The following is a 26,079-nucleotide window of genomic DNA, read 5'->3' on the forward strand; positions in this document are numbered from 1 at the left end:
CTGAGGACAAGCAGGGCTCTGTACAGTGAGGCTCTGTGACACACTACTGGCTCACACAGCTGGTTGACAAGCCAGGAGCCTGCACAGAGCCCTGCTTGTCCTGCCCTCACTTCCTGTATTTGGTCTCCACAGAGACACACAGGCAATAACTCCATATTTTTACCCAAAAATATACACATTTTCTAACTATCTACATTATCTACATTATGTAAAAGTTTTTGCAAATGACAAGTATGCTTAAATGGTTTACAGATATTTCTCAGTCGGCTCCATTGAGGGTCACAGAGAGCATGGGTTTATCTGGCTGCCACTAGGCATACAAAAAGAAAGTCGTCCCCTCCTGGCAGGATATACGTTGCCTACTGACCCTGAGCTAATCAGTTTTAGCTTAGTGTCAGTAGAAGGCAGACACAGGTCTGAAGCTCTCCAGACCTTTTTTTATTCTATAAGCTAGGGCCTGTTGTAGGTTCTTTCCTCCTTTTTATTTCTTGTTTTTTAGGTGGGGGTTCAGGAGCATGGCGCTACCTGTTCCCCATATGTGGCTAAGGGACACAGGGCATAGAGTATGCACTGTTAAACCCTTCCTGCCAATGGCCAGCTCCTGGGGGTTGCACCTTGGTTCCAGGTCCCCCTATCCTCCCTGCTCGTCCCGCTGTCTCAGCCTGACGTAACGCAGGTGACAAATTGCTGGCTGAAGACATCTTAGGTGAGTATCCCCCCCTCTTTCTCTCTTCCTTACTTAGGGGGCCCCTTATACTGGGGCCCCAGGGGGGTTTTTCCTTCATTTTTATTATTATAGGGGGCAGGGATGCGGGCTCCGGTCTTATATATGCAGTGTCAGGACTCCGGGGGCTGCGGGGCAGCTCTCCTCCGCCTCCCCTTTGCAATCCCCGACACTGCTTACTCACTTTCTTCGGCTCTGGCACACCGAATGCAGCACCTGTCAGCTGGGCTGCAGTCCCGCGGCTGGCTCCACAGTTTACTTTCATTTTCGCCCGCTTCTCGGGCATGGCATGCAGCGGGCAAGAAATTACGGCTGCGGGCTGGTCCAGCACTTAACTCCGCCCACTCTTCGCATCGGCATGCTGGACGGGGCCTCCCAGCCTCCTCCTGTTGCCGGCCAACGATCTTTCAGCTTCTGTACTCCTCCCTCTCCTCTTCCAATAGGGTCCATCTGGGTGGCCATTTCACCTCAGCAGCTACCTGCCTCTTGATCTCTGGACACAGGACAGCTACAGCCTGCTTTTCAGCTCCAGCTGCGGGACACAGAACCTGGGTGAGATTTCTCCAATTTATTTGCTGACTGCTTCCTTACTAGCACTTATGTCCGACCCCAGACCCAAACCAACCCCCAGACCTGCGACCACAGCCTTAGTCACCTACTATGCTTGCGTGGGCTGCAAGACCAAAATGGCTGGTGGTTCCACCGAATCCACCTGTTCCTCCTTCTCCACCATGCGCACCATCCCACCTGTAACTCAGGATGTCCTCCTGGAATGTGCGGTGTCCACCCCTCCCCCAGAATGGGTTTCATTTCTTCATTTTCTCAGTCGATCTCCGACCTGGCTAGGGTCTCCAGATCAGTGGCCTTTGCTTTGGAGTGGTCTTCCCTGCGTATGACCCCCAGGGAGTCCCGTTCAGTCTCTCCTGACCCCCGCTTTCAGCGCTCTCGCAAGCACCCTAAAGTAATTTAGTCTGGCTCTTCTCCAGAGTCGTGTACTTGGGATTGACATTCTTCCCATAGATCTCGCTCCTCTTCCCCAGCTTGCCGGCAGCGCCTCCTCTCTAGGGGCCGTTCCCCCGGTGACCATCCCAGGTCCCCGACTCCTTGTTCTAGGTCTAACACGCCTCTGTCTAAGGCTACCACTTCACGCTCCCACTCTCCAGGGGAAGTAGCGGATGACGGGTCGGAATCCACCTTGGATCATGAGGACCACTCTGCCGTGTCTGATATGGTGGACGGTTTGGTGTCAGCCATCAGAGACACTTTTCATCTGGAGGACCCAAGAACTTCGGATCCTGATCCGGAAGTTTCTTTTCGCCGCTCTCTGCGTTCTCCCAAGGCTTTTAGTTCTCGTGCGGAATTTGCCGCCTTGGTGGATGCGCCTTGGAAGCATCCGGACAAACGATTCCAGGGAACCAAGAAGATTAAAGCTCAGTTTCTTTTTCCTGCGGATCTGGTTTCCAAGTTGACAACGCCACCTGCAGTTGATCCTCCAGTTTCTCATCTGTCCAAATCGACTATCCTGCCTCTAGCGGATGCGGCATCCCTTAAGGATCCTGCGGACAAGAAGATCGAGAACTTGGCAAAATTTGCCTGTGAAGCGGCAGGTTTGTCCTTGCTTACCCACCTTCGCATCTGCTTGGGTGGCCAAGGCAGTTTCGGTTTGGGCTTCTCAGTTACGGCATGGCATCCTGTCAGGCGCACCTCGGGAGGACTCGGCAGATTTCGCTCGCCAACTCTCAGGCCGGAGACTTCCTCTGTTCAGTGGCCTTGGAGTCAGCCCGATGCACGGCTTTTGCCTCAGGTAATTTGGTTGCGATTCTTAGCTCCATGTGGCTGAAGGCATGGGATGCATATGCTGCTTCGACGAAATCTCTAACAGTTGCTTTTCTCCGGTTTTCGGCTCTTTGGGAAATGCCTAGATGAAATTATTTCCGAAGCTACTGGGGGTAAAAGTTCTCTGCCGCAGAACAAATCTCGCCGCTCCAATCCCAGTCAGGAGGCGGCTTCCTTTCGGTCCTTTGTATCAGGTCGCCTTCCCAAACAGGCGCACTCCCCCAAGCCCCTTCTTTCAAGGCACGTCCTTCCTGGAAGTTAGACAACCGTTCGGGCGGTTTTGCGGCCAAGTCTGGTAACCGTAAGCCTCCCTGCTCCTGAAGGGACACCCCCACCCGTTTCCTTTTCTCGGGTGGGAGGGCGTCTGTCATTTTTTTTCCGGGAAATTGGCTAGCACAGGTTCAGGACTCCTGGGTCCGGGATGTCATATCCGATGGTTAGCGGATAGTTTGTCTTCCTTCCCTTGGATCGTTTCTTCCGATCCTGCCCTCCTCGTTCCTTCTTTGGCGGCGGCCTTTCAGGTCGCTTTAAGTACCCTCCTCGCTCAGGGAGTGATTGCACCAGTTCCTCCAGGGAGCGTTTTTCGGGGTTGTACTCGAATCTCTTTGTTGTCCCCCAAAAAAGAGGGCTCTGTCCATTCCCACCCTGGATCTCAAGCTACTCAACGGCCATTTACGGCTATGTCATTTTCACATGGAGTCCCTCCGCTCCTTGGTGGCTTCCATAGATCAGTGGGAGTTCCTTTCTTCCGTGGATATCTGGGATGCCTATCTGCACATCCCTATTTTCCCTGCCCATCAGCATTTCCTCCACTTCGCTGTCCCTGCGGGTCACTTTCAGTTCGTGGCTCTTCTTTTTGGCCTAGCTACAGCTCCCAGGGTTTTCACCAAAGTCATGGCAGCAGTGATTGCCATCCTTCTGGCCCAGGGGATCTTGGTCCTCCCTTACCTGGATGATCTTTTGATCTAAGCCCCGTCCTGGTCCTAAAACTGATCTGTGATCTTTGGGGGACCCCAGACGTGGATCTCTTCGCGTCTCGCCACAACAGACAAGTTCCTTGCTTTGTTGTGAAGTCTCGAGACCCTCTAGCTCTAGTGGTGGAGGCACTTGTTATCCTGTGGTCGTCCTTCTGTCTTCCTTACCTCTTTGCGCCTCTCCCTCTCTTGCCCAAGGTTCTGAGGAAACTCAAGGCGGAGGGCGTTCCCGCCATTCTGGTGGCTCCAGACTGGCCCTTGCATGCGTGGTACGCTGTCGTAATTTGGCTGGTCGCTGACGTACCACTGTGCCTTCCAGTTCACCCTGATCTGCTCTCCCAGGGTCCTCTCTGCCACCCCAGTTTATTGTCTCTGCATTTGACAGTGTGGCGGTTGAAAGAGCGGTTTTGAGAGCTCGGGGGTTTTCTTCCTGGGTTCCTTGCGCCATGCTTCGAGCTTGGAAGCCTTCCTCCGCTAGGATTTACCACCACACTTGGCGGGCTTATTTACGGTGGTGTGAGGTTCAGTCCATCTCCCCAGTCGTTTTTTCCTTTCCGTGCCACCATTCAGTTCTCCCACTCCTCCTTGGGATCTCAACCTGGTGCTTAGCGCTTTGAGGGAGGCTCCGTTCGAACCTCTCCGGAACACCTCGCTTCGTATCCTTTCGTGGAAGGTCACCTTCCTCATCGCAATTACCTCTATTAGGGACAAAGTGATTTTTCAGCTGCCTCCCTTCTTCTTGCCCAAGGTGGTTTCCCCCTTTCACATGAACGAGGAGATCGTTCTTCCTTATTTTTGTCCGGCTCCATTCAACGCTAAGGAGCGTTCCCTACAAAGTCTGGACGTTGTTCGAGCTGTCACCTCGTCCTTTCCGAAGGGTGACTCCTTCTTTGTGGTTCGAGATGGTCGCAAGGGTCTTCCGGCTTCCAAGGTGACCATTTTGCGGTGGATCCAGTCTGATATCTCGGAATCATACCGTCGTAAAGGGAAGGTCCCACCTTTTCGGGTGACTACGCATTCCATGCGTTCTGTTGGGGCTTCTTGGGCGCTCTGCAATAGGGCTTCGGCCTTGCAAGTCTGTAAAGCGGCCACCTGGTCGTCCTTGCACACTTTACTAAATTCTACCAGGTGCACACGTTTGCGTCTGCTGACACTGGTTTGGGTCGCAAAGTGTTGCAGGCGGCAGTGGCTCAGTCTTCTGCCTGATTCTGAGTTGGGTATTTTTCCCACCCCGGGGACTGCTTTGGTACGTCCCACGGTCTCTGTGTCACCCCAATGGAGCCGACCGAGAAAAGTAGATTTTTTTTATGCTTACCGTAAAATCTCTTTCTCTGAGGATCCATTGTGGGACACAGCACCCACCCATTGTGTTTGTTGCTATGGTTCAGTTTTCTGTCCGAGGGGTTGTTTTCGGTTGCTTTTTTGTCTGGTTCCCTCGGACACCTGCTGGTTTCCTTCTCTGTCGGTCCACTCCTACTGCTTTGGGACCAAACTGATTAGCTCAGGGTCAATAGGCGGGGTATATCCTGCCAGGAGGGGTTGACTTCCTTTTTGTATGCCTAGCGTCAGCCTCCTAGTGGCAGCAAGATATACCCACGGTCTCTGTGTCCCCTAATGGATCCTCCAAGAAAGAGATTTTACGGTAAGCATACAAAAATCTACTTGTTTTAGATTGTAAATTCCCCAATTGTTGCAGGGATAAGAATCCACCTTAGGTTTGCCATCTCCTGTTTATTTTTTGTTTCCTCTCTTTAGGGTCTTTTAGGTTTTGCAGAGTCCTGTAGCCTTCCCATATCTATACATTTTGACAGCGCTGGCTGGTGAGTTTCCGGACATAAGACTTTGTTTGATCCTTCCTTTCTGGTTATTGATTAGTACAAGTGGCACCCATGTCTGAGACAATGTATGACTTTTATACTTTGTGTGTTGATCAAGAGAGAGTTAAAACAAAATGACTAAAGAGATTGTTTAGAGATTAAAAGCACTGCTATGCAGGAAAAAGAGACAGGTCAGTGTTCTAAGTGCTTTTTATCCACTATGGGTAACAGTGGGCCGAGTGCAATGTATTTGGTACTCACCTGGTTATATTGTGCTGCATGCGAAACACCACTGCTTGCGTGTAGCAAGACAGGACTCTTGTTGGGGATCCCAATGGTCCTTCAGAGATCCTTTCACGGTTCAGAATCCGATGTGGAAATGTTGAAGTTCAAGGAGAGTAGTCAGAGAAGCGCTCGTACGTTCTCCTGTGAGAGCTGGATACTTTGGTTGGTGCCAGGCAGGAAACAAAAACAGTTGGACACTTCAGGATATTGAAGCAAGACTGCTGATTTATTTGATTGGTAGCAGATAACGTGTTTCGAGGGGTTGTTCCCCTTTACCTCAAGTCTAACAGCTGTAACACCTCCATTCACTTGCCATGAGACTTCTGAATATTGCCAGGTGCTGAACTTGGCAATGTTTGGAATTCCTATTGACTGGAGTAGTGTTTGAGCATGCACACTGTTGCTGCATTCACCTGGGAAACAGTTTGATCTGTGTTCCTGTGATTGGTGGTGCCAGTGGATGGACCCCCTACTAATCAGCTAGTTATCCCCTATACTGAGCTTTAAATCTTGGAATGACCTCTTTAAATGGTTAAAAGGGCACTGTCATTATTAAAATTATTTTTTTGCATATGATACAGCAGGTAAAATAAATAGGATTTGTAATTTATTCCCTGTAAAAAAAACTAAAATGTCTGTGACTTTCATGGCCTTATAAATCTGGCCACTAGGGGTCACCCTTCTGGTCCAGACCGCATTCTGTCTGCTCAAAAGCACAGACTTTGGTCTCCCTGTTTCATACACAAGCAGAGAGCGAGTGCTATTCACTGCCTATGGCCAGACAGCACTTCCTGAGTTTGGTCTGTGCTTTTGAGCAGACAGAAGGTAGTCTGGACCAGAAGGGAGACCCCTAGTGGCCAGATTTATAAGGTCATGAAAGTAAGATAAAAATCCTTTATTTTTATTTTTTTACAGGGAGTAAATTACAAATCTTATAAATTTTTACCTGATAATTTTAATGACCGTGCCCATTTAATTATTTTTTGTGTTTTGACTTCTAAAAGTTTTTTAAAACTTTATAATGTATACCTTGCAGTGTTTTTCAGTAGCTGACTTTTTACATTGTGAATCAGAGGAAGATTGCAGCGCTTAGTGCTAATCATTCTCAATTACTGTGTTTTTTTTGTACTTAAAATTTTTTATTATACAATATTTTTTTTTAAATATATTTTAATAGTTTAAGGATTAATGGAAATATTACTCAGTGCAGTGCTGCTGACTTCTCTTTACTTTTTCCTAGTCCGGTTGTATTCAGTGTGGATGACACCGTACTCGAGGCCCATTTTGTTCTCGCCACTCTCTCAGATGCAGATTATTCCTCACAGTCCCAGAACCACAGGTACTTTATCTGTGTAATAAATGTGTTGCTCTGCTTTCTCCATGGATGCTGGAAGCTCCATTGACTCCATTTGAATAAAAATTGGATGCTTATAAATGTAGTAGCCCAATATTGTCCACACAAGACAGAAAAGCCAATCTCCTATTGACGTGGCTGTGCAGGAGACACATTCTGCAGATTGGTGGGAGTCCCAATAATCCTACATTGATGTCCATCAAGGTAATATCTTTGTGAACCATTTTAGAGACCATCAAGAGTGAGTCTTACTTTAAGGTTTTCCTCATTCAAGTTTTCCAGTTCAGTGGGATGGTCATATGTCAATATAAAACAATATCAACTCAAAATTAAAATGAGAAAAAATTGTGACAAAGATGTCACTAGACCACCCCCACCTATATAACATTCTCTGAAAACTCTGCCAATTTCTCCCTAACAAAGGTTTCACTGTTAACCTTAGGGTATGTGCAGATACAGAACAATACAAAAACTACACTGAAAGCAGCCTAAAATTCTGCTTCAAAATCCTCATGTGTTACATTCAGATTTTGCTGTTGTTTTTGGTGCAGATTAAGCTTCCAACTTCCATGGTGAAAATCAGCAACATTTGTACAATAGATAAAACTGTAGACTTGAAAATCTGCAGCATGCCTAGAATCAGCTGTGAGTAATGTTAAACGTGTTGTTAAATTCAGATTTGCTAACATTATACTGTACTGTCATGGCATTTTGAAAAGCCACCATTAAAATGTACCTGTCATTTCAAGTAACTTTCCTGTAAGCATTGTCATGTATGTGTACATAAGAAGTAGCACTATACCTGGCCATTATATAACTTTTATATACAGTGTGGTACAAAAGTATTTAGTCAGCCACCACTTGTGTAAGTTCTCCCACTTAAAAAGATGAGGCCTGTAATTTTCATCATAGGTATACCTCAACCATAAGAAAGATACCATAAAACCATTAAAAGAAAAATGCATAAAATCACGTTGTCTGAGTTTTTAAAGAATTTATTTGCAAATTATGGTGGAAAATAAGTATTTGGTCAATTACAAAAGTTCATCTCAATACTTTATCAGTGGCCTTGTATGTCTTTCTAATAATTGCTCCCACAGTTGAATTCTTCACACCAAGCTGCTTGCCTATTGCAAATTCAGTCTTCCTAGCCTGGTGCAGGTCTACAATTTTGTTTCTGGTGTCCTTCGACAGCTCTTTGGTCTTGGCCATAGTAGAGTTTGGAGTGTGACTGTTAGAGGTTGTGGACAGGTGTCTTTTTTACTGATAACAAGATCAAACAGGTGCAATTAATACAGGTAACGAGTGGAGGACACCCTATTAACGACTCAGGACGTAAATGTACGTCCTGGTGCGGTGGTACTTAACACACTAGGACGCACATCGGAGCGATGCTCGGATCATGCGCGGCTGGTCCCGGCTGCTGATAGCAGCCAGGGACCCGCCGCTATCGCACGGATGTCTGCCATTAACCCCTCAGATGTCATGTCATCACGTCATCTGCAGCGCTGCGGTCACTAGAATGGATGATCGGATTGCCCACAGCACTGCTGCGGAGATCCAGTCATCCAGAACGGCAGACTGAGGTCCCCTCACCTGTCTCCACTGCCTTCCACGGGTCTTCTGCTCTGGTCTGAGATCGAGCAGACCAGAGCAGAAGATGACTGATAACACTGATCAGTGCTATGCCCTATGCATAGCACTAAACAGTATTAGGAATCGAATGATTGCTATAATTAGTCCCCTAGGGGACTATTAAACTGTAAAATTAAAAGTAAAAAAAATTAGAAAAATCCCCTCCCCCAATAAAAATGTAAATTGTCCCATTTTCCAAATTTCACCCCCAAAAAGTGTAAAAAAAAAATAAATAAAATGTATAAACATATTTGGTATCGCCGCGTGCGTAAATATCCCATATATTAACCCCTTAATGATCTTGGCTGGCTCCCGCGATATAACGTGGGGTCACGCGGTGACCCCGTGTCATATTGGGTCGGGTTATTAATTAAACCGCATGGTCAATGGCGTATGCACAAAAAATTCATAAGTCCAAAATAACGTAGTTTTGCTCACTTTTTATATCATGTAAAAATTAATAAAAAGCGATCAAAAAGTCTGATCAATATAAAAATGGTACAGCTAAAAACTTCAGATCATGGCGCAAAAAATGAGCCCTCATACCGCCACTTACATGGTAAAATAAAGTTATAAGGGTCAAAAGATGACAATTTTAAACGCAAAATTGCGTTTTTTGTTCAATTTCGTCGCACGACGATATTTTTTTTTCCATTTCGCCGTGGATTTTTGGATAAAATGACTGTCACTGCAAAGTAGAATTGGTGGCACAAAAAATAAGCCATCATATGGATATTTAGGTGCAAAATTGAAAAGGGTTATGATTTTTAAAAGGTAAGGAGGAAAAAATGAAAGTGCAAAAAATGGAAAAACCCGTGGTCCTTAAGGGGTTAAAATATAATGTTAATGAAACCATACGGTGAACAGCGTGAACGTAAAAAATAAAATTTAAAAAGTCCAAAATTGCGGCATTTTTTTTTTTTTATTTCACTCCCCAAAAAATGTATAAAACATTTATTAAAAGTTTTATATATGCAAATATGGTATCAATAAAAAGTACAGATCACGGTGCAAAAAATTAGCCCTCATACCACCGCTTATACGGAAAAATGAAAAAGGTATAGGTCTTTAAATAGAGGGATTTTAAACGTACTAATTTGGTAAAAAAGTTTGTGATTTTTTTTTTTTTTGCGCAACAGTAATAAAGAAGTATGTAATCATGGGTTTAATTTTAATCGTATTGACCCAAAGAATAATGAACACATGTCATTTTTATCGTAAATTGTACAGCGTGAAAACAAAACTTTCTAAAAGTTGCTAAATTTTGGTTTTCTTTTTAATTTCCCCACACAAATAGTATTTTTTTGGTTGCGCCATACATTTTATGGTAAAGTGAGTGATAGCATTACAATGGACAACTGGTCACAGAAAAAACAAGCCTTCATACTATTCTGGGATGAAAATATAAAAGTTATGATTTTTTTAAGGCGAGGAGGAAAAAAAACTAAAACGTAAAAATAAAATTGTCTGAGTCCTTAAGGGGTTAAAGAAGAAGATACAGGTCTGTGAGAGCCAGAAATCTTGCTTGTAGGTGACCAAATACTTATTTTACCGAGTAATTTACCAATTCATTCATTAGAAATCCTACAACGTGCTTACCTGTATTTTTTTCCCCCTATTCTGTCTCTTAGTTGAGGTATACCTATGATGAAAATTACAGGCCTCTCTTATCTTTTTAAGTGGGAGAACTTTCACAATTGGTGGCTGACTAATTTGTTGCCCCACTGTATGTCATTTTTCACCGCATGTCTACTGTCTAAGAGGAGAAAGATTCTGCCCATCTATCTCACTGGACCACACTCTTAGTTGCATCGGCATGGAAGACATTTTAGAGCAGTACTGAGAAGTGTAAACTTTGAATTCAGCACTGGAGTATATAGTCATTATAAGCTTCTGTGGTCTCTCTGCAGTATCTCTGCCTGTCTGCTCTCTCCAGTGTCTACTTTCACTCCTTCTTCTCCACAGACTTCTATGGGCAGCCTGTAACTTGTTGCCTCTTTTGCACATTTACAGAGTGACTAATGAGTTTAGGAGGGGATGGGGAGCCTGTTGAGGGAAGAAATAAGCATTTTTCCTCTGGTATTTTATATATTTATGTGTTATTGGTTTATAAAATCTCAGGATTACCTCTTCTTTCCTATTGCCCATGCCAGGAACCTGAAGTCTGTGCTAGTCATGGTGTTATGACCACTGTTTTGACCACACTGGTTGCTATTAGCTGTCAGCATAAAACACAGTACAGATATTTTATGCAGCGGACCTCCACCCATAGAGATGATTCATAGGGGTATTCCAGGAAAAAAACTTTTTTTTATATATATCAACTGGCTCCAGAAAGTTAAACAGATTTGTAAATTACTTCTATTAAAAAATCTTAATCCTTTCAGTACTTATGAGCTTCTGAAGTTAAGGCTGTTCTTTTCTGTCTAAATCCTCTCTGATGAAACCTGTCTCGGGAAACGCCCAGTTTAGAAGAGGTTTGCTATGGGGATTTGCTTCTAAACTGGGCGTTTCCCGAGACAGGTGTCATCAGAGAGGATTTAGACAGAAAAGAGCAACCTTAACTTCAGAAGCTCATAAGTACTGAAAGGAATAATATTTTTTAATAGAAGTAATTTACAAATCTGTTTAACTTTCAGGAGCCAGTTGAAATATAAAAAAATGTTTTTTCCTGGAATACCCCTTTAATGGTGGAGACAATTGTAAAACCTAACGGACTTCTTTTACATCTTTTTTAGGCCTTGTCTACCAAATGATGATGATTTTCTGGGAGATGACCTTGACTACATGATTGCTATGGAAACCACTCTAGCTGAAGCCTCCTCACCGCCACGTAGTCCAACATTCAGTCATCCTCTCCCTGTACACGAAGAACAAGAAGGAGAGAGTGAAGATGAGCAGGAGCAGGAGATCCCAGGGACACCACCGAATAAGAAGGTAAGAAGTCGTCATGTCCATCATCTGATTGCTGCAAACATAATCACCAGGACTGGGAGCCACCTTCCATAACTGCATCTCACTCTATGGTTGGTGCCACCCTGTCCAGTTCTTTCCCATACAGGTCATAACAACACAGTCTGTTGCCTTGTCTGTGTAGCACACCCTAGATACCCGGTCTGTCTTTAGCTGTTTACTGGTAACAGTGCCCATACAATCCCTGGCAAAATGATGGCTGTAATACTGAGCTGCAATCACACTGCAGCACTGTACAAGTTGGGAGTCTGCCTTGCAACTTTGATCACTGCTGGTCATAGAAGCTTGATCGCCAGGACTAGCATCACAAAGGTGTCTTTTGAAGGCCTCATACATATGTTTATTGTATAAAATTAGACACAGACTTACCACTGATTAAAATTGCAGCAGTAGACTCTATGCAGCAAAGCTTTCCTACAACCTTTGTCCACCATGCTTATATGCAGCAGTGGTCACAGAGAAGTACATTGAGGACACTGTCTTTTAGCATCAATCACAAAGCAGCAATAAGCATTACAATAGTCCCCAGACCTGCCATGGCTATATGCCTAGTAGGCTATGCCCTGTGCAAATCACCAATTTAGGCCTCAAATGTACATGGCGCTCTCTCACTTCTGAGCCATGTAGTTCGTCCGCAGAGCATTTTACGTACACATGGGGTATTTCCGTACTCAGAAGAAATTGTGTTACACATTTTTGGGGTCATTTTCTCCTTTTACCTCTTGTGAAAATGAAAAGTATGGGGCAACACCAGCATGTTAGTGTAAAAATGTTGTATTTTTTTTACACTAACATGCTGGTGTAGCCCCCAACTTAACCTTTTCATAAGGAGTTAAAGGAGAAACATCGCCCCAAATTTTGTAGTGCAATTTCTCCCGAGTACAGAAATACCCCATATGTGGCCCTAAACTGTTGCCTTGAAATACGACAGGGCTCTGAAGTGAGAGAGTGGTCTCCAAACTGTAGCCCTCCAGATGTTGCAAAACTACAACTCCAAGCATGCACAGACTGTCCAAGCATGCTGGGAGTTATAGTTCTACAACATATGAAGGGCCAGATATTGCAGAACTACATGCCCAGCATCCCTGACTGTCTGGCCATGCTGAGAATTGTAGTTTAGCAACATCTGGAGGGCAACAGTTTGGAGACCACCTTATAGTGGTCTCCAAGCTGTGCCACTTCAGATGTTGCAAAACTACAACTCCCAGCATGCCCAGACAGCCAGTGTATGCTGAAAGTTGTAGTTTTGCAACATCTGGAAGACCACATTTTAGAGACCACTACACAGTGGTCTCCAAAACTGTGACCCTCCAGATGTTGCAAAACTACAACATCCAGCATGCCCAGACAGCCTTTGGCTGTGTGGGCATGCTGGGAGTTGTAGTTTTGCAGCTTTTAGATGGCCACAGAGAAGATCACTTACCGCGATCTTCACTGCAGGCTTCTCCGCCGCACTTTCCGGCCGCCGTTCCTCCTGCTGCCGCCGCCTCCGCCAGTCCGAGTGAGTCGGGCCGTGCTCCCCCCTCGTCGCCCGTGTTCCCCCGCTCTTCCCACCGATCGGAAGTTGAAATGAACTCTAACCCGCCCCCCTCTCTATCGGCTCCATTGGGGGACACAGACCGTGGGTGTATGCTGCTGTCTCTAGGAGGTATGACACTATGGCAACAAAAAAGTCAGCTCCTCCCAGCAGGATATACCCACCTCCAGGCCCTGAGCTAATCAGTTTTAAGCTTAGAGTCTAAGGTGGTGGACATGGTCTGGAGTTCTCCCCAGACCAAGTCTTCTGTTTTATTATTTTCCTAGATTTAGGAATGTGTTAGATTTTTTTATTCCATTTTCTTTCCTGTTTTCAGGTGGGGACTCAGGAACTGCGGCTCACTGTTTCCCCATTGCGAGTAAGGGGGCACAGACATTGCGTATATGCGCTGTTCATCCCCCTCTCACCAACGGTCAGCACCTGGGTTTGTACCTCATGGGTCCGGGTCACCCTATCTCCCTGCTCGCCTCGCTCGCACATGGTAGCCCGGCATGATGCAGGTGATAAAAGCTGGCTGAAGACTTCATAGGAAGACTTCATGAGGTAAGTTCTTCTGACTGAGGTGAGTATATTTCCCTTTCTCCTTAGGTACAGATTTGCAACATCTGGAGATCCTCAGTTTTTGGTCCACCTTTCTCATGGGTCTAATGGGGCTAGCCTGGACAGGGGGTCCTTTATTACTGGGGTGAGCAGTGGCAGTTTGGATGGGGCACATTTTTTTCACTTTATTTATATATATATATATATATATATGTGGAAAAGACTGTGTGTCTGTTTTTTACGTTGAAGCGGCTGACAGCCGCGGCGTTCTTCTATGCGGGCGCTCTGAGCGCCGGCTTACTTTCACTTTCAGCAGCGGCTGCTGCCGGCGGCATCTAGTCCGCTCAGTTCCCCGCGAGCGCACATGCATTTGCGGGCACCATTACGGGACTTCTTGTTAATACTTCGGTGGCCTGGTGCGCTTTAGCTCCGCCCACCCAGGGCCGCCGAAGCTTCTCAGGGCGCGAACTGTCCACCAATCAGCGCTGTGCGCACGATTATGGTGGCAGGGGCCAATCAGCGGTGCCCCCTGCTCCTAAAACGCCCCTCACTTGCTATTGGCCGGCATTTCTCCTCTCTGACAGCCTGGAGACCACCACGGGTTCGAGTCCCAGAGTGGGACAGAGTGTTACAGTGTTGTGGTTTTATTTTAAAATAGTTCCATTGTGGTCTATGGGGATCTCAAGGCATGTGAAACAGTAAGATAAGCAGACTGTATCAGCAACACAGTGAAATTGAACACAGTCTTGGGTGAGAGAGGCTTAGATCGGCCTCCGTCTAAACAGTTAACTGGAGTGTTAGCCACTCCTTTAATCTGTTAATACTGTTACTCTAAACTATCTGGTTCTGCTGAACCACTTGTTCTGCCTGCTCCACTGCTCCCCCAGACCCCCCTGCTACTCTACCCCGGTTGTTCTTCCAGACCCGGTGGGTTCGGCCACCCCTCCAGCCTGGGTTCCCTGCCTCTCCCAGTCTATATCCGACTTGGCTCAGGTCTCCCGTTATGTGGTGACTGCCTTGGAGAGGCCCTCCCTAATCCGGTCCTCCGGAGGGTCCCGCTCTTCCCCTATTCTGACACTCTTGCAGCATCATAGGGGTGTCTCATCTGACTCATCCCCCGAGTCTTCTGGCAGGCATGGGCGCTCCCCTCGCAGGCATCGCCCCGTTACTCTGACCTGTAGCAAGCGTCACTCCTCTAGAGAATGCTCCCAGGGTCGCCACTCTGGCTCTCCAGACCCACGTACCAGGTCCGTCTCTCTCTCTTCCAGGGCCGCCTCACACGTTCCCTATTCACCTGGAGAACTTGTGGAAGAAGTTTCTGATTCGGCCTCTGACTCAGAGGACCACACGGATGTGCCTAATGTAGTGTACTTATTGGTTGTGGCCATAAGAGACACCTTCCAGCTAAAGGACCCAGGAACTTCAGACGTGGTCCAGAAGTTTCCTTTCATCGTGTCCGACCTCTTCCAGGGCTGCCTCACCTCGTTCCCATTCACCTGGAGAACTTGTGGATGAGATTTCTGATTCGGCCTCCGACTCAGAGGACCGCACGGATGTGCCTGATGTGGTGTACTCAGTGGTTGCAGCCATAAGAAACACCTTCCATCTAAAGGACCCAGGTACTTCGGACGTGGCTCCAGAAGTCTCCTTTCTTTGTGCCCGACCGACACTCAAGACTTTCAGCTCTCATGCTGAATTTTACGCCCTGCGGGTATCCGTCTGAAGTCACCCTGACAAGAAGTTTCAGGAAACGAAGAAGGTTCAAGAGCGGTATTCCTTCGCCAAGGACCTCATTGCTCGGTGGACCTCCTCTCCAACTGTGGATCCACCGGTCTCCCGCCTCTCTAAGGCGCCTACCCAGCCGTTGGCTGATGCGGCTGCCTTCAAGAATCCAACGGACATGAAGGTGGATACTTTGGCAATCTCAGGTTCTTCCTGCTTTTGCTTCTGTCTGGGTGTCAAAGGCCTTTTTAGTATGGTCTTCCAACTCCGCCAGGGTAGTCTTCAAGATCCCTCCGGAGGATTTATTTAATCTAGCTCTCCGATGCTCCGCGGCCAGAGATTTTTCTGTGTTCTGCTTCCATGTGCAGCCACTGTACTGCCTTTACCACAAGCTACCTGGTAGCCACCGTCCCTTCATGTGACTTTAAGCCTGGAATGCGGACGCCACCTTCAGGAAGTGAGGCGACGGGCGGAAAAAGAGTTCTTTATTACCTCTGGTAAGACTCACAGAACCACTTTCTGTCGTAAGTCCTCCTTCCGGTTCTGCGGACCTTTGGTACCAACAAAGGGTACCAACAAAGAGTCCAGCCAGGCGCCTTCATGGGAAGAGGGCTCCTCTTTCCGATCCCATTCCTCCTGGAGGTCAGCTATCCATTAGCTTGTCCGCTGACCTTTACCAAAGTCCTGGCACCTGTGATAGCCTTTTTACGGACAACAGTTGTTTCCGTGATTCCTTATTTGGACTACCTCCTGATCTGAGCTCCAGCCAGGACCCAGATCCTGGAGAGTCCTAGTCTCAACCTCCAGACCTTGTCTCACTTTGGTTGGATGGTCATTTGGGACAAGCCCAACCGCTCTCCTGGGGCTCCAGTTTGATGTGGCCTCTCCCCGCTTTCGACTCCGCCGACTCTTTTCAAGAGTCTGATGACTTCGGCTCCCTGCTCCAGTTTCCATTCGCTTTTGCATGGATGTCCTAGGTCGATTGGCGGCGGCTGTGGAGGCCGTGCCATTTGCCCAGTTTCATCACTGACCTCTTAAACTGGTGATTTTCTTCTGGTGGGAAAGCTCTCCATTGTCTCTCGACTGCAAGATCGTTCTCTCTCGTCAGTCTTGTCGGTCCTTTATATGGGGGCTTTGTTTTCCATCTCATTTTTTTCGGGGGTGCTCCTTCCTGTCCATCCCTGCCAGTCTGTCAGGCTGGGGAGGTGTTTTCAGGGACCGCCCGGTCTGGGGTCTTGGCCCCCCGAAAAGCCCTTTTCCCCTTCAACATTTTGGGGCCTAGGGCAATTCTTTCTTTGCTTGCTTCTTGGGAATTTCCCTCCTGGGCGGAACTCAGGTTTCCGGCCACCTCAGTTATCTTCAGTCTGGCCGTCCCTGGGATGTGGTCTTCTCGGCCAGTCCTCAGTCGTCCAAGGCCACTGGTCCCTACATCCAGGGGTGTTTGCTGTGATCTGCTCCAGGCGTGGACCTCTGCTTGTCCTGCAACAACCGAAGCGTTCCTCTCTCTTGGTCGAGCCTTGCCCTACCTTGTCTATTTGGTGGTCGGGCTTTGCCCTACCTTATTTGTTTCCTCCCTTTCTTTTCTTTTCGCAGTCCTGAGGAAACTCTCAGTGGGACGTTTCCACCATTCTAGTGGCCCAGCCTGGGCCCGGCCGGGGTGGTACGTCGTCATGGTCAGGCTCTTGAACGACTTAAGGTTGCGCCTTCCCTATCATCCAGACCTCCTATCTCAAGTCTCCTGTGCCACCCCTATTACCGTCTCTGCTTTGACGGCGTGGCGGTCGAGACCGCGGTTTTGAGAGCCGCGGTTTCTCTTCCCAAGTCATTCGCACCATGCTCAGGGCTCGTAAGTCCTCCTCGGCAAAAATTTTTTTTACCACCGTACCTGGCGGTCTTATTTTAGTAGGTGTGAGGCTTAGGTCTTGTGTCCTGTTACCTTTTCGGTTTCCCGTCTTCTCTCTTTCTTTTCCAGCGTCCTCTGGCTTCTAATTCTCATGTCCGGACCTTTCTTCAAGGAGTGGCACATGCTGCCCCTCCTTATCGGTCACCTTCTCCCCCTTGGGACTTGAATCTGGTTCTGGGGGTCCTCCAAGGTGAACCTTTTGAACCCCTTAGGGACTTGTCCCTGCGCCTCCTTTCTATGAAAGTGGCGTTTCTAGTTGCTATCACCTCCATTCGCAGAGTGTCTGAATTGGCAGCTCTCTCCTGCCGTTCTCCGTTTCTGGTGCTTCATCAGGACAAGGTTGTCTTCCGGCCAGATCCTTTCTTTTTGCCTAAGGTTGTTTTGGCCTTTCATCTCAATGAGGACATTGTTCTATCGTCCTTTTGTACCGCTCCTTCTCATCCTAAGGAGTATTTACTCCACAAACTGGATGTGGTTCGGGCTGTTAGGCCTTACCTCTCTATCACTTCTTCGTTTCGTCAGTGGGATTCCTTTTTCGTCCTTACGGAAGGTCGTCGCAAGGGACAACCTGCTTTCAAGGCCACCATTTCTCGGTGGATCCGGTCTGCCATTTCGGAAGCCTATCGCTGTAGGGGGAGGGTTCCTCCCTTCAGGGTTGTGGCTCATTCTACCGTTCTGTTGGGGCATCCTGGGCTCTCCAGAACAAGGCCTCGGCCTCGCAGATTTGCAGGGCGGCTACTTGGTCGTCTTTGCACACATTCCTGAGGTTCTACCTGGTTCATACCTTCGCATCGGCGGATGCTAGTCTGGGCCGTAAAGTGCTGCAGGTGGCAGTGGAACAGCCATCTGCCTAACTGATTAACTGCCCACCCAAGGGACGGCTTTGGTATGTCCCACGGTCTGTGTCCCCCAATGGAGCCGATAGAGAAAAGGAGATTTTTTAACACTTACCGTAAAATCTCTTTCTCGAAGGATCCATTGGGGGACACAGCTCCCGCCCTTTTGGGTTTCTCTTTGGTTTTCTATCCGAGGGTGTGTTCAGTTTTATATTTTTTCTTCTGGTTCTCGGACAGTTCGTGTTTTTTCCTTGACCTGTCGGTCCTCTCCTATTGCTCTGGTACTAAAACTGATTAGCTCAGGGCCTGGAGCCGGGTATATACTGCTGGGAGGAGCTGACTCTTTTGTTGCCATAGTGTCATACCTCCTAGAGACAGCAGCATACACCCACGGTCTGTGTCCCTCAATGGATCCTTCGAGAGAGAGATTTTACGGTAAGTGTTAAAAAAAATCTCCTTTTTCCGGGCGATCGGGTCATCAGTGACCCGAATGGCCCAGATCGTGGGCAAATCGCTGGTCTGAATTGACCAGCGATTTACTGCGATCGCCGACATATGGGGGGGGGGGTGTCTCAGGACCCCCCTAGGCATTGCCACGGGATGCCTGCTGATAGATATCAGCAGTCATCCCGGTCCGATCACAGCCCGGCAAGTGGCAGTGATCGAAAATGCAGAGGGCGTATGGATACGCGCTCCGTCCTTAAGTGATGGGACACGAGGGCGTATGCATATGCCCTCCGTCCCCAAGGAGTTAAATAAAGTTTTATTTATTTATTTATTTTTAAATATTCACTGTTCAATTGTAGCAAATAGATAGGATATAAATATTTTTTATATATATATATATATATATATATATATATATATATATTTTTTTTTTTTTTCTCAAAGAAATAAATAGATAAATGGTTAATCAATAATGTATAACTACCATAAAATGGTTTTAGGAAAAATTCTCTTCCCACAAAACAAGCCCATATATGGATAAATAGACAAATTTAAAAAGTAACAGCAGTGCAATAACGAAAAAAATGGGTTGGGTACTGAAGGGGTTAAAGATTATGTTCTCCCAACATAAAATTTATAAAAATTACAACTTGAGATTACATCTCATGGTGTGCTGTCTTGTTTTTTTTTCAACTTTTTAGTTCCGGTCTTTGTTCTTTGACTCGGTTATCCAAAATTCTGGACGGACAGAGGAAGAAGTTCTTGCAGAAGACAGTGATGGATAAAGCAGCAAATATAACTTCATCAAATACTATGAGCTGATGGGAAGTCAGCAATGTCCCGAGTCGGGGCTACAGAGCACTGCCCGTCCTCTACTGTAATAAGCGGACATATTGTTATGCTCAAGTATGAACTCTACAAAGAATAATTTGGGTCAGTGCAAAGAAGCCTTTATCTGCTACAGATATATTTCCAAAGAGCAACAACAGGACTATCACAGTTTAACTGTAATGTAGGTGCTGGTCTTAAAGGGGTCACAGACCTAAGATCGAATCAATGCCAAACTGTAAATGTTTATTAACGCTCCAGCAATGTGGCAGGGCAGAAGGTAATATTTTGGATCAGAATGCAAAGGAGGCAAAAGTTTCCCTATAACAACTTGACAAAAAGACTGCTCTGATCCGAAAAGCTGTCTTCTGCTGTGTGATGTCACTGGAGCCTCAATAAATGTGCACAATTCAGCATCAATTCACGTGTGTGCTGTCGGGATGTTTAGCATTGTCTAGGCTCGGAAAACCAGAGACAACAAAAATCGTCATAACTGATTAAGCAATAGACAGAAATTACAGAATGAGGGGAAAGGTATGAAAATGCTTTGGTTTTGTATTTTATTTTTAGAATAAATCATCTCTGGGGTAAAGCTGTCGTTTCTCGTATTTCTTTTGCATTACAATCAGAGCCATAAATTCCAGATAACTTGTCTTAGCGCTGGAGTACCCCTTTAAGTAATAATGAAACACCAGATGGGTGAACAGGCCACATAGATGTCGGACGGCAAACGCATTCTGCTGCATTTACCAGTCTAATTTTTAGAAATAATAAACAACTGTTGGACACTGATGCACATTATTATCTGTTGCTTCCAGTTTTAGGTTGTTTACTAAGCCGGACACCAGACGTATGTGAAGCTAGCTTTAGATTTACTTGGTACACACTTATAGCACCTAATATAAAGGCAGTGCACCATATGGTTTTACATGAAGTAAATGCTACTCTTAGGCTAAGTTTCCACACAGGTTTTTTTCTGGCATTTTGTGGAAAACTGCCACTGCAGTTTGCAAAAACCTGAAGTTAATTAAAAGAAATAGGAAATATAAAGGAAGGACTTGTACTTCTCCTTTCTGCTGAATTCGCTTCTTGCTTTGGCTTAAAAACTACATTGGCAATATTCCGAAAAATGCTAGAAAAAAAAAATCTGTGTGGAAAACTAGCCTAATTTTAATCCACCGCTCCAGCATGGGCATGTAAGTATTATAAATAATATGCAAATTAGGTGATAAAGCCCACAGGGTGTTCTCCTGGACTTCAAAAGCTCTGCAAGGTTCAGGGATGAGGGTGCACATGCTGGTAGACTTAACGTGTGTGCTTATATTTCTTCTTCTCCTGACTGCTTCTAGTGATCATCTGCACTGGGCAAACCGTGCAAAGTTATAGTTTGCGGAAACCATATTTTCAAGATGTATCGCTCCCGATTGCCTTTTTTTGACTCGCACTGGCTTGTGGACACATAAGTTCAGAGTTTAGTTAGTGATCCCTGTAAATCATGTTCTCTCTCTTTTTCTTAATGCTGTAACCCTATGGCCTGAAACCTTAACCTCTCCAGCTTTTGTGAATTAGAGATAAATGATAGCAGATGACTGCTAGCCTGCACCTCAGTGACAGCAAGATGTTTTTGTAGTTCATAGCTTTAAAACCACATTAGCTTTGTGCACCTAGCTCTACATTGGAGCTGTATACATAAAAAGTTTGGATATCTTTAAAGATGACATGTGATCCCTCTGAATAAAATAAGTTGCAGTAATCCCCCGTACAGTCAAAAGGGAGCACAAAGCTCTATTTTCTCGGTCGCTCTTCATTGGGGGACACCGATACTGATGGGTATATGCTCTTGCCAGTAGGAGGCACTGGGACTAGGGAATAAAAAAGTCAGCTCCTCCCTGGCAGGATATACCCGCCCACTGGAAGTGAGGTAATCAGTTTTAGCTAGTGTCAGTAGGAGGCAAGACACAGGTCTGGGAGCTCCCCAGACCATGTCTTTTTTTATTATTTTCTAGTAAGGTGCTACCTGTTCTCCCATATGCGACAAAGAGACACAGAACATTAAGAATATGGGCCGTCAACCCCTTATCGCCAATGGCCAGTGCCTGGAGGTTGTACCCTGGGTCTGGGTCCCCCACTGCCTCTGCTCTATCTGCTATCTTAGCCTGGTATGATGTAGCGTGGCCATAAGCTTGTTGAAGACTCCTGAGGTGAGTATAGAAGATGGCGTCTGCAGGTGAGGAAGTTTCCCCCCCCCCCCTCCCTTCCTCTTTAAAATATGGACTCTGTCCTTTATTGGGAGGGCTTATGTGTGGGGCTCGCTCGGGGTCTCCTGGGGGGGGGTCGTGTGTTCTGCATGCTAGGTCCTGGAGAGGCCCAGCTCACCTCTGAACAGCCTTGCTGTTCCTCTGCTCCACCTGCTGTCTTACCTTTCATCCCCCCCCCACTGCGGGGGGTATTCAGCCGGTGGGTGTTCAGGGGGTTATAGCGTCTCGTGGCTCTGCCCTTCTCCCCCTCAGCCAGCGCACGAACTGGGAGGCCAGGCAGCTCCTCCTCCTCCAGGTGTGCACGCTGTACGGGTCATCCTTATGACCGGCGGGTGGTTAACCGCAGCCTTTATTCTAGCTCCGCCCCTCCACCATTGCGGAGGTCGGCGGAGCGCCATAGACAGAGCGGTACAGTTGGCCTCCCTAAGCGCAGACCAGCGGGAGCTCTACCAACCAGCCCGCTCTCCTGGCCACTGAGCTGTGCGGCTGTGGCAAGCGATTCTATAGCGCACTACTCTGAGCCGTCGTGGCTACTGAGGCTGCCCGCATGCATGCTGCTCATGGAGTGGGTGTCTGTGCTTCCTTCCTGCCATGTTCAGTACAATCGCACACACACACACACACACAAAAAAAATAGTGCTTCTAGTCTTTCTGACCATTTGGTGGTGCTTGGTGAGCTCCTGTGGTCATTAATTGAATTGCCTTCATTTCCATTTCTTTCTTCTTCTTCCATTTCCATTGCTATGGATCCCCATGTCCAGTGCGAGGTCTCCGGGGAAGTGAGGACCTGATATTATGCCAGACAGTAGTCTCGCCTGTCACTCCTCTCACTGCTGCCACATCCCGGCTGGATTCCGGTACCCCACTACTAGTGCAAGGTGTCAGATGGAGTGACCTGTTGTATACTATGGACCCATACCAGTAAGCCAGACAGTGGCCTGCGTGGTTTCCTCCGCCGCTTGTCACTCATCACACGGCTGAGGCATCTGCGACTGGAGTTCCGGTTCCCCTCTGCTGTGCGAGGGGTTCGAAGAAGTACCCCAACGTGTCCTATGGGACCCTATTTGGGGTAACGGGGATACAATCCATGGCTACTCAGCCTCCCCAATCTCCCAGGGTGGCGGGGATACTATCCATGGCTCCTAGGCCTCCCCTCCCTCCCACATGCGACACACAGTGTTCGCATATCTGGCTGTTGTCCCCTTTTTGCCAGCGTCCGGAGGTGTACTGGTTTAGCAGACCGTTGTCTGCACGGGCATAACCAGGTTTTCCGTACCTCTCTGCTGGTGTGAGGAATCTTGATGAGGGTTCCTGCAGGTACTGGGACTGATTCCAGTCAGCCATACTTTTGTCTGCTGGGTCTCCTACACCGCCGGGTCGCCCGTTACGTCGGCCTCACTCCAGAACCCCACTTCTTGCGGGAAGGTCTGATGGAGGAACCTGTACGTTCAGGAATCTTTTTCCGGTCAGCCAGACAGTTGTCTGCATGGTTTACTGCTAAAGCGGGTCATCTACCATACACTTCCCATGCAGTGGACGGAAGTTCAGGTAACCCTCTGCCAGGGTGTAGTTCCGAGTGAATCACCCCATATTGCTCTATGTGCCATATACAATGCACCACATACTATTTTTCAGGGTTCCCTACTCTACAAGGTCACTCTCTACATGTCTGCCGCTCTCAGGTTAAAGACTCAGTCAGTTCCCCCTATGTCACCAGGTATCTTCCTGTGTTCCTGTGCAGAGTGGCTCGGGCACCTTTTCTGTCGCCTTAGACTCGACTGGGATGGCTCCGTTGGCACCCATCTAGTCCAGGGTTTCACCCCAATGGGGGTTCCTCTCAACACTTTTGGTTGCTCTGTCCTTGTGCTTCTTACTTGCATTTGTAGTCACGTTTTGTGTCTTTGCCCTGCAATAGTGTCTGGGATTCCGATCCCTCTGGGGACACAAATTTGATCCTCTATTCATCGATATGTTCTTGCAGGGTTCCTGGGGGCTTTGTCCACCCAATACATTGTTCCATTGCTTTAGGGCGGCATTCCCCTGTTCCTTCAGTGCCTGGCGCACTTGACATTCCCCCTTCCACAAGGGCTATGGTGACATGGTCAATCTTTGAGTTTCATCTCGACCACCCCTTGTTTTCCCCTCCACTGGGGGGTGGGGGTGGGGGGGGGGACTATTTTACTGAGCGCTTTCTATTGCCAAGATGGAGCTGTCCCTCTCTTCCCACTATATGGTGGGGTATCTGGTGGGGCCCTGTTTTTTTGTTGCAAGCACTCAGAAGAGCTCTTCGCAGCCTTTGTTTGTGTGCTTACTGCCCACTGTTGCAGCCTGGCTCTTTTTCTGTTTCTTGGTTATTTACTGCTGCTCATGTAGCCTTGGCACTCTCCTCTGTTGGAAGAGTTTATGAGATCATGTATGGATCGGTGACAGCCGGTTTAACCACCGTCGGTTGTTTGGGTCCTGCCATTGCTCTCCTCCTCCCTCCGTGCAATCTCCTTGGAGGGTATGTTCATCCTTCCCTTTGACAGTGTCACTTGCGCTACACTGACACCACAGTCTTCCTGTGACCAGAACCTGGGAGTTTTTGTTCCCCTTCCATTCCCGTTCGGACGGGACGTTGCTTCGCAGTGCTCTGGTCTGCTCGGACCACTGGGATCCAAGACCGTTTAGTTTAATTGTTTTGGACACTATCCTGGGATGCTGTGGAGTGCCTTCTTTGCTAGGTCGTGATAAACACAAAGCCCCAGTCACCTAGGTGATGGGGTATAAACCCCTAAACAAAAAATCCCCCCTTAATTACATGTGTGTATATTAAAACGTCATTAAACTTGTTAAAAGGTCCAAAAAGAGTGTATTAAATACACCAGCACAGTCCCTCCAAAGAATTAAGCTCTCCTGTATAGAGTAGACTTAAAGGGGTATTCCAGGAAAAAACTTTTTTTTATAGATATCAACTGGCTCCAGAAAGTTAACAGATTTGTAAAATACTTCTATTAAAAAATCTTAATCCTTTCAGTACTTATGAGCTTCTGAAGTTAAGGTTGTTCTTTTCTGTCTAAGTCCTCTCTGATGACACCTGTCTCGGGAAACGCCCAGTTTAGAAGCAAATCCCCACAGCAAACCTCTTCTAAACTGGGCGTTTCCCGAGACAGGTGTCATCAGAGAGCACTTAGACAGAAAAGAACAACATTAACTTCAAAAGCTCATAAGTACTGAAAGGATTAAGATTTTTTAATAGAAGTCATTTACAAATCTGTTTAACTTTCTGGAGCCAGTTGATATATATAAAAAATTTTTTTCCTGGAATACCCCTTTAACGACGCAGGACGTATATTTACGTCCTGCGCCGGCTCCCGCGATATGAAGCGGGATCGCGCCGCGATCCCGCATCATATCGCGTCGGTCCTGGCGCTAATCAACGGCCGGGACCCGCGGCTAATACCACACATCGCCGATCGCGGCGATGTGCGGTATTAACCCTTTAGAAGCGGCGGTCAAAGCTGACCGCCGCTTCTAAAGTGAAACAGAAAGTATCCCGGCTGCTCAGTCGGGCTGTTCGGGACGGCCGCGGTGAAATCGCGGCGTCCCGAACAGCTGATCGGACACCGGGAGGGCTCTTACCTGCCTCCTCGGTGTCCGATCGACGAATGACTGCTCCGTGCCTGAGATCCAGGCAGGAGCAGTCAAGCGCCGATAATGCTGATCACAGGCGTGTTAATACACGCCTGTGATCAGGATGAGAGATCAGTGTGTGCAGTGTTATAGGTCCCTATGGGACCTATAACACTGTAAAAAAAAAAAAGTGTTAATAAAGGTCATTTAACCCCTTCCCTAATAAAAGTTTGAATCACCCCCCTTTTCCCATAAAAAAAATAAAACAGTGTAAAAAAAATAAAATAAATAAACATGTGGTATCGCCGCGTGCGTAAATGTCCGAACTATAAAAATATATAATTAATTAAGCCGTACGATCAATGGCGTACGCGCAAAAAAATTCCAAAGTCCAAAAAAGCGTATTTTGGTTACTTTTTATAACATTAAAAAATTAATAAAAAGTGATCAAAAAGTCCGATCAAAACAAAAATCATACCGATAAAAACTTCAGATCACGGCGCAAAAAATGAGTCCTCATACCGCCCCGTACGTGGAAAAATAAAAAAGTTATAGGGGTCAGAAGATGACATTTTTAAACATATAAATTTTCCTGCATGTAGTTATGATTTTTTCCAGAAGTGCGACAAAATCAAACCTATTATAAGTAGGGTATCATTTTAACCGTATGGACCTACAGAATAATGTAATTTTTACCGAAATATGCACTGCGTAGAAACGGAAGCCCCCAAAGTTTACAAAATGGCGTTTTTTTTCGATTTTGTCGCACAATAATTTTTTTTTTTCGTTTCGCCGTGC

At 46.8% G+C, this 26,079-nt stretch overlaps 1 protein-coding gene across 7 annotated transcripts in view; it reads left to right on the top strand.

Annotated features, from left to right (window-relative positions):
* Positions 1-20,148, top strand: part of RAD9A (RAD9 checkpoint clamp component A) — a 38,788-nt gene extending 18,640 nt beyond the window's left edge. For all 7 annotated transcript variants that reach the window (XM_056556446.1, XM_056556450.1, XM_056556445.1 and 4 more), the window contains exons 9-12: positions 5,290-5,354; positions 6,877-6,975; positions 11,364-11,562; positions 19,285-20,148. In XM_056556446.1, the coding sequence (XP_056412421.1) occupies positions 5,290-5,354; positions 6,877-6,975; positions 11,364-11,562; positions 19,285-19,368 (447 nt within the window). In that variant the 3' untranslated portion in view covers positions 19,369-20,148. The remainder of the gene's footprint in view (positions 1-5,289; positions 5,355-6,876; positions 6,976-11,363; positions 11,563-19,284) is intronic.
* The last annotated feature ends 5,931 nt before the right edge of the window (positions 20,149-26,079 follow it).

The sequence above is a fragment of the Hyla sarda genome, chromosome 2 (genome assembly GCF_029499605.1).
Source record: "Hyla sarda isolate aHylSar1 chromosome 2, aHylSar1.hap1, whole genome shotgun sequence".
NCBI lineage: Eukaryota > Metazoa > Chordata > Amphibia > Anura > Hylidae > Hyla > Hyla sarda.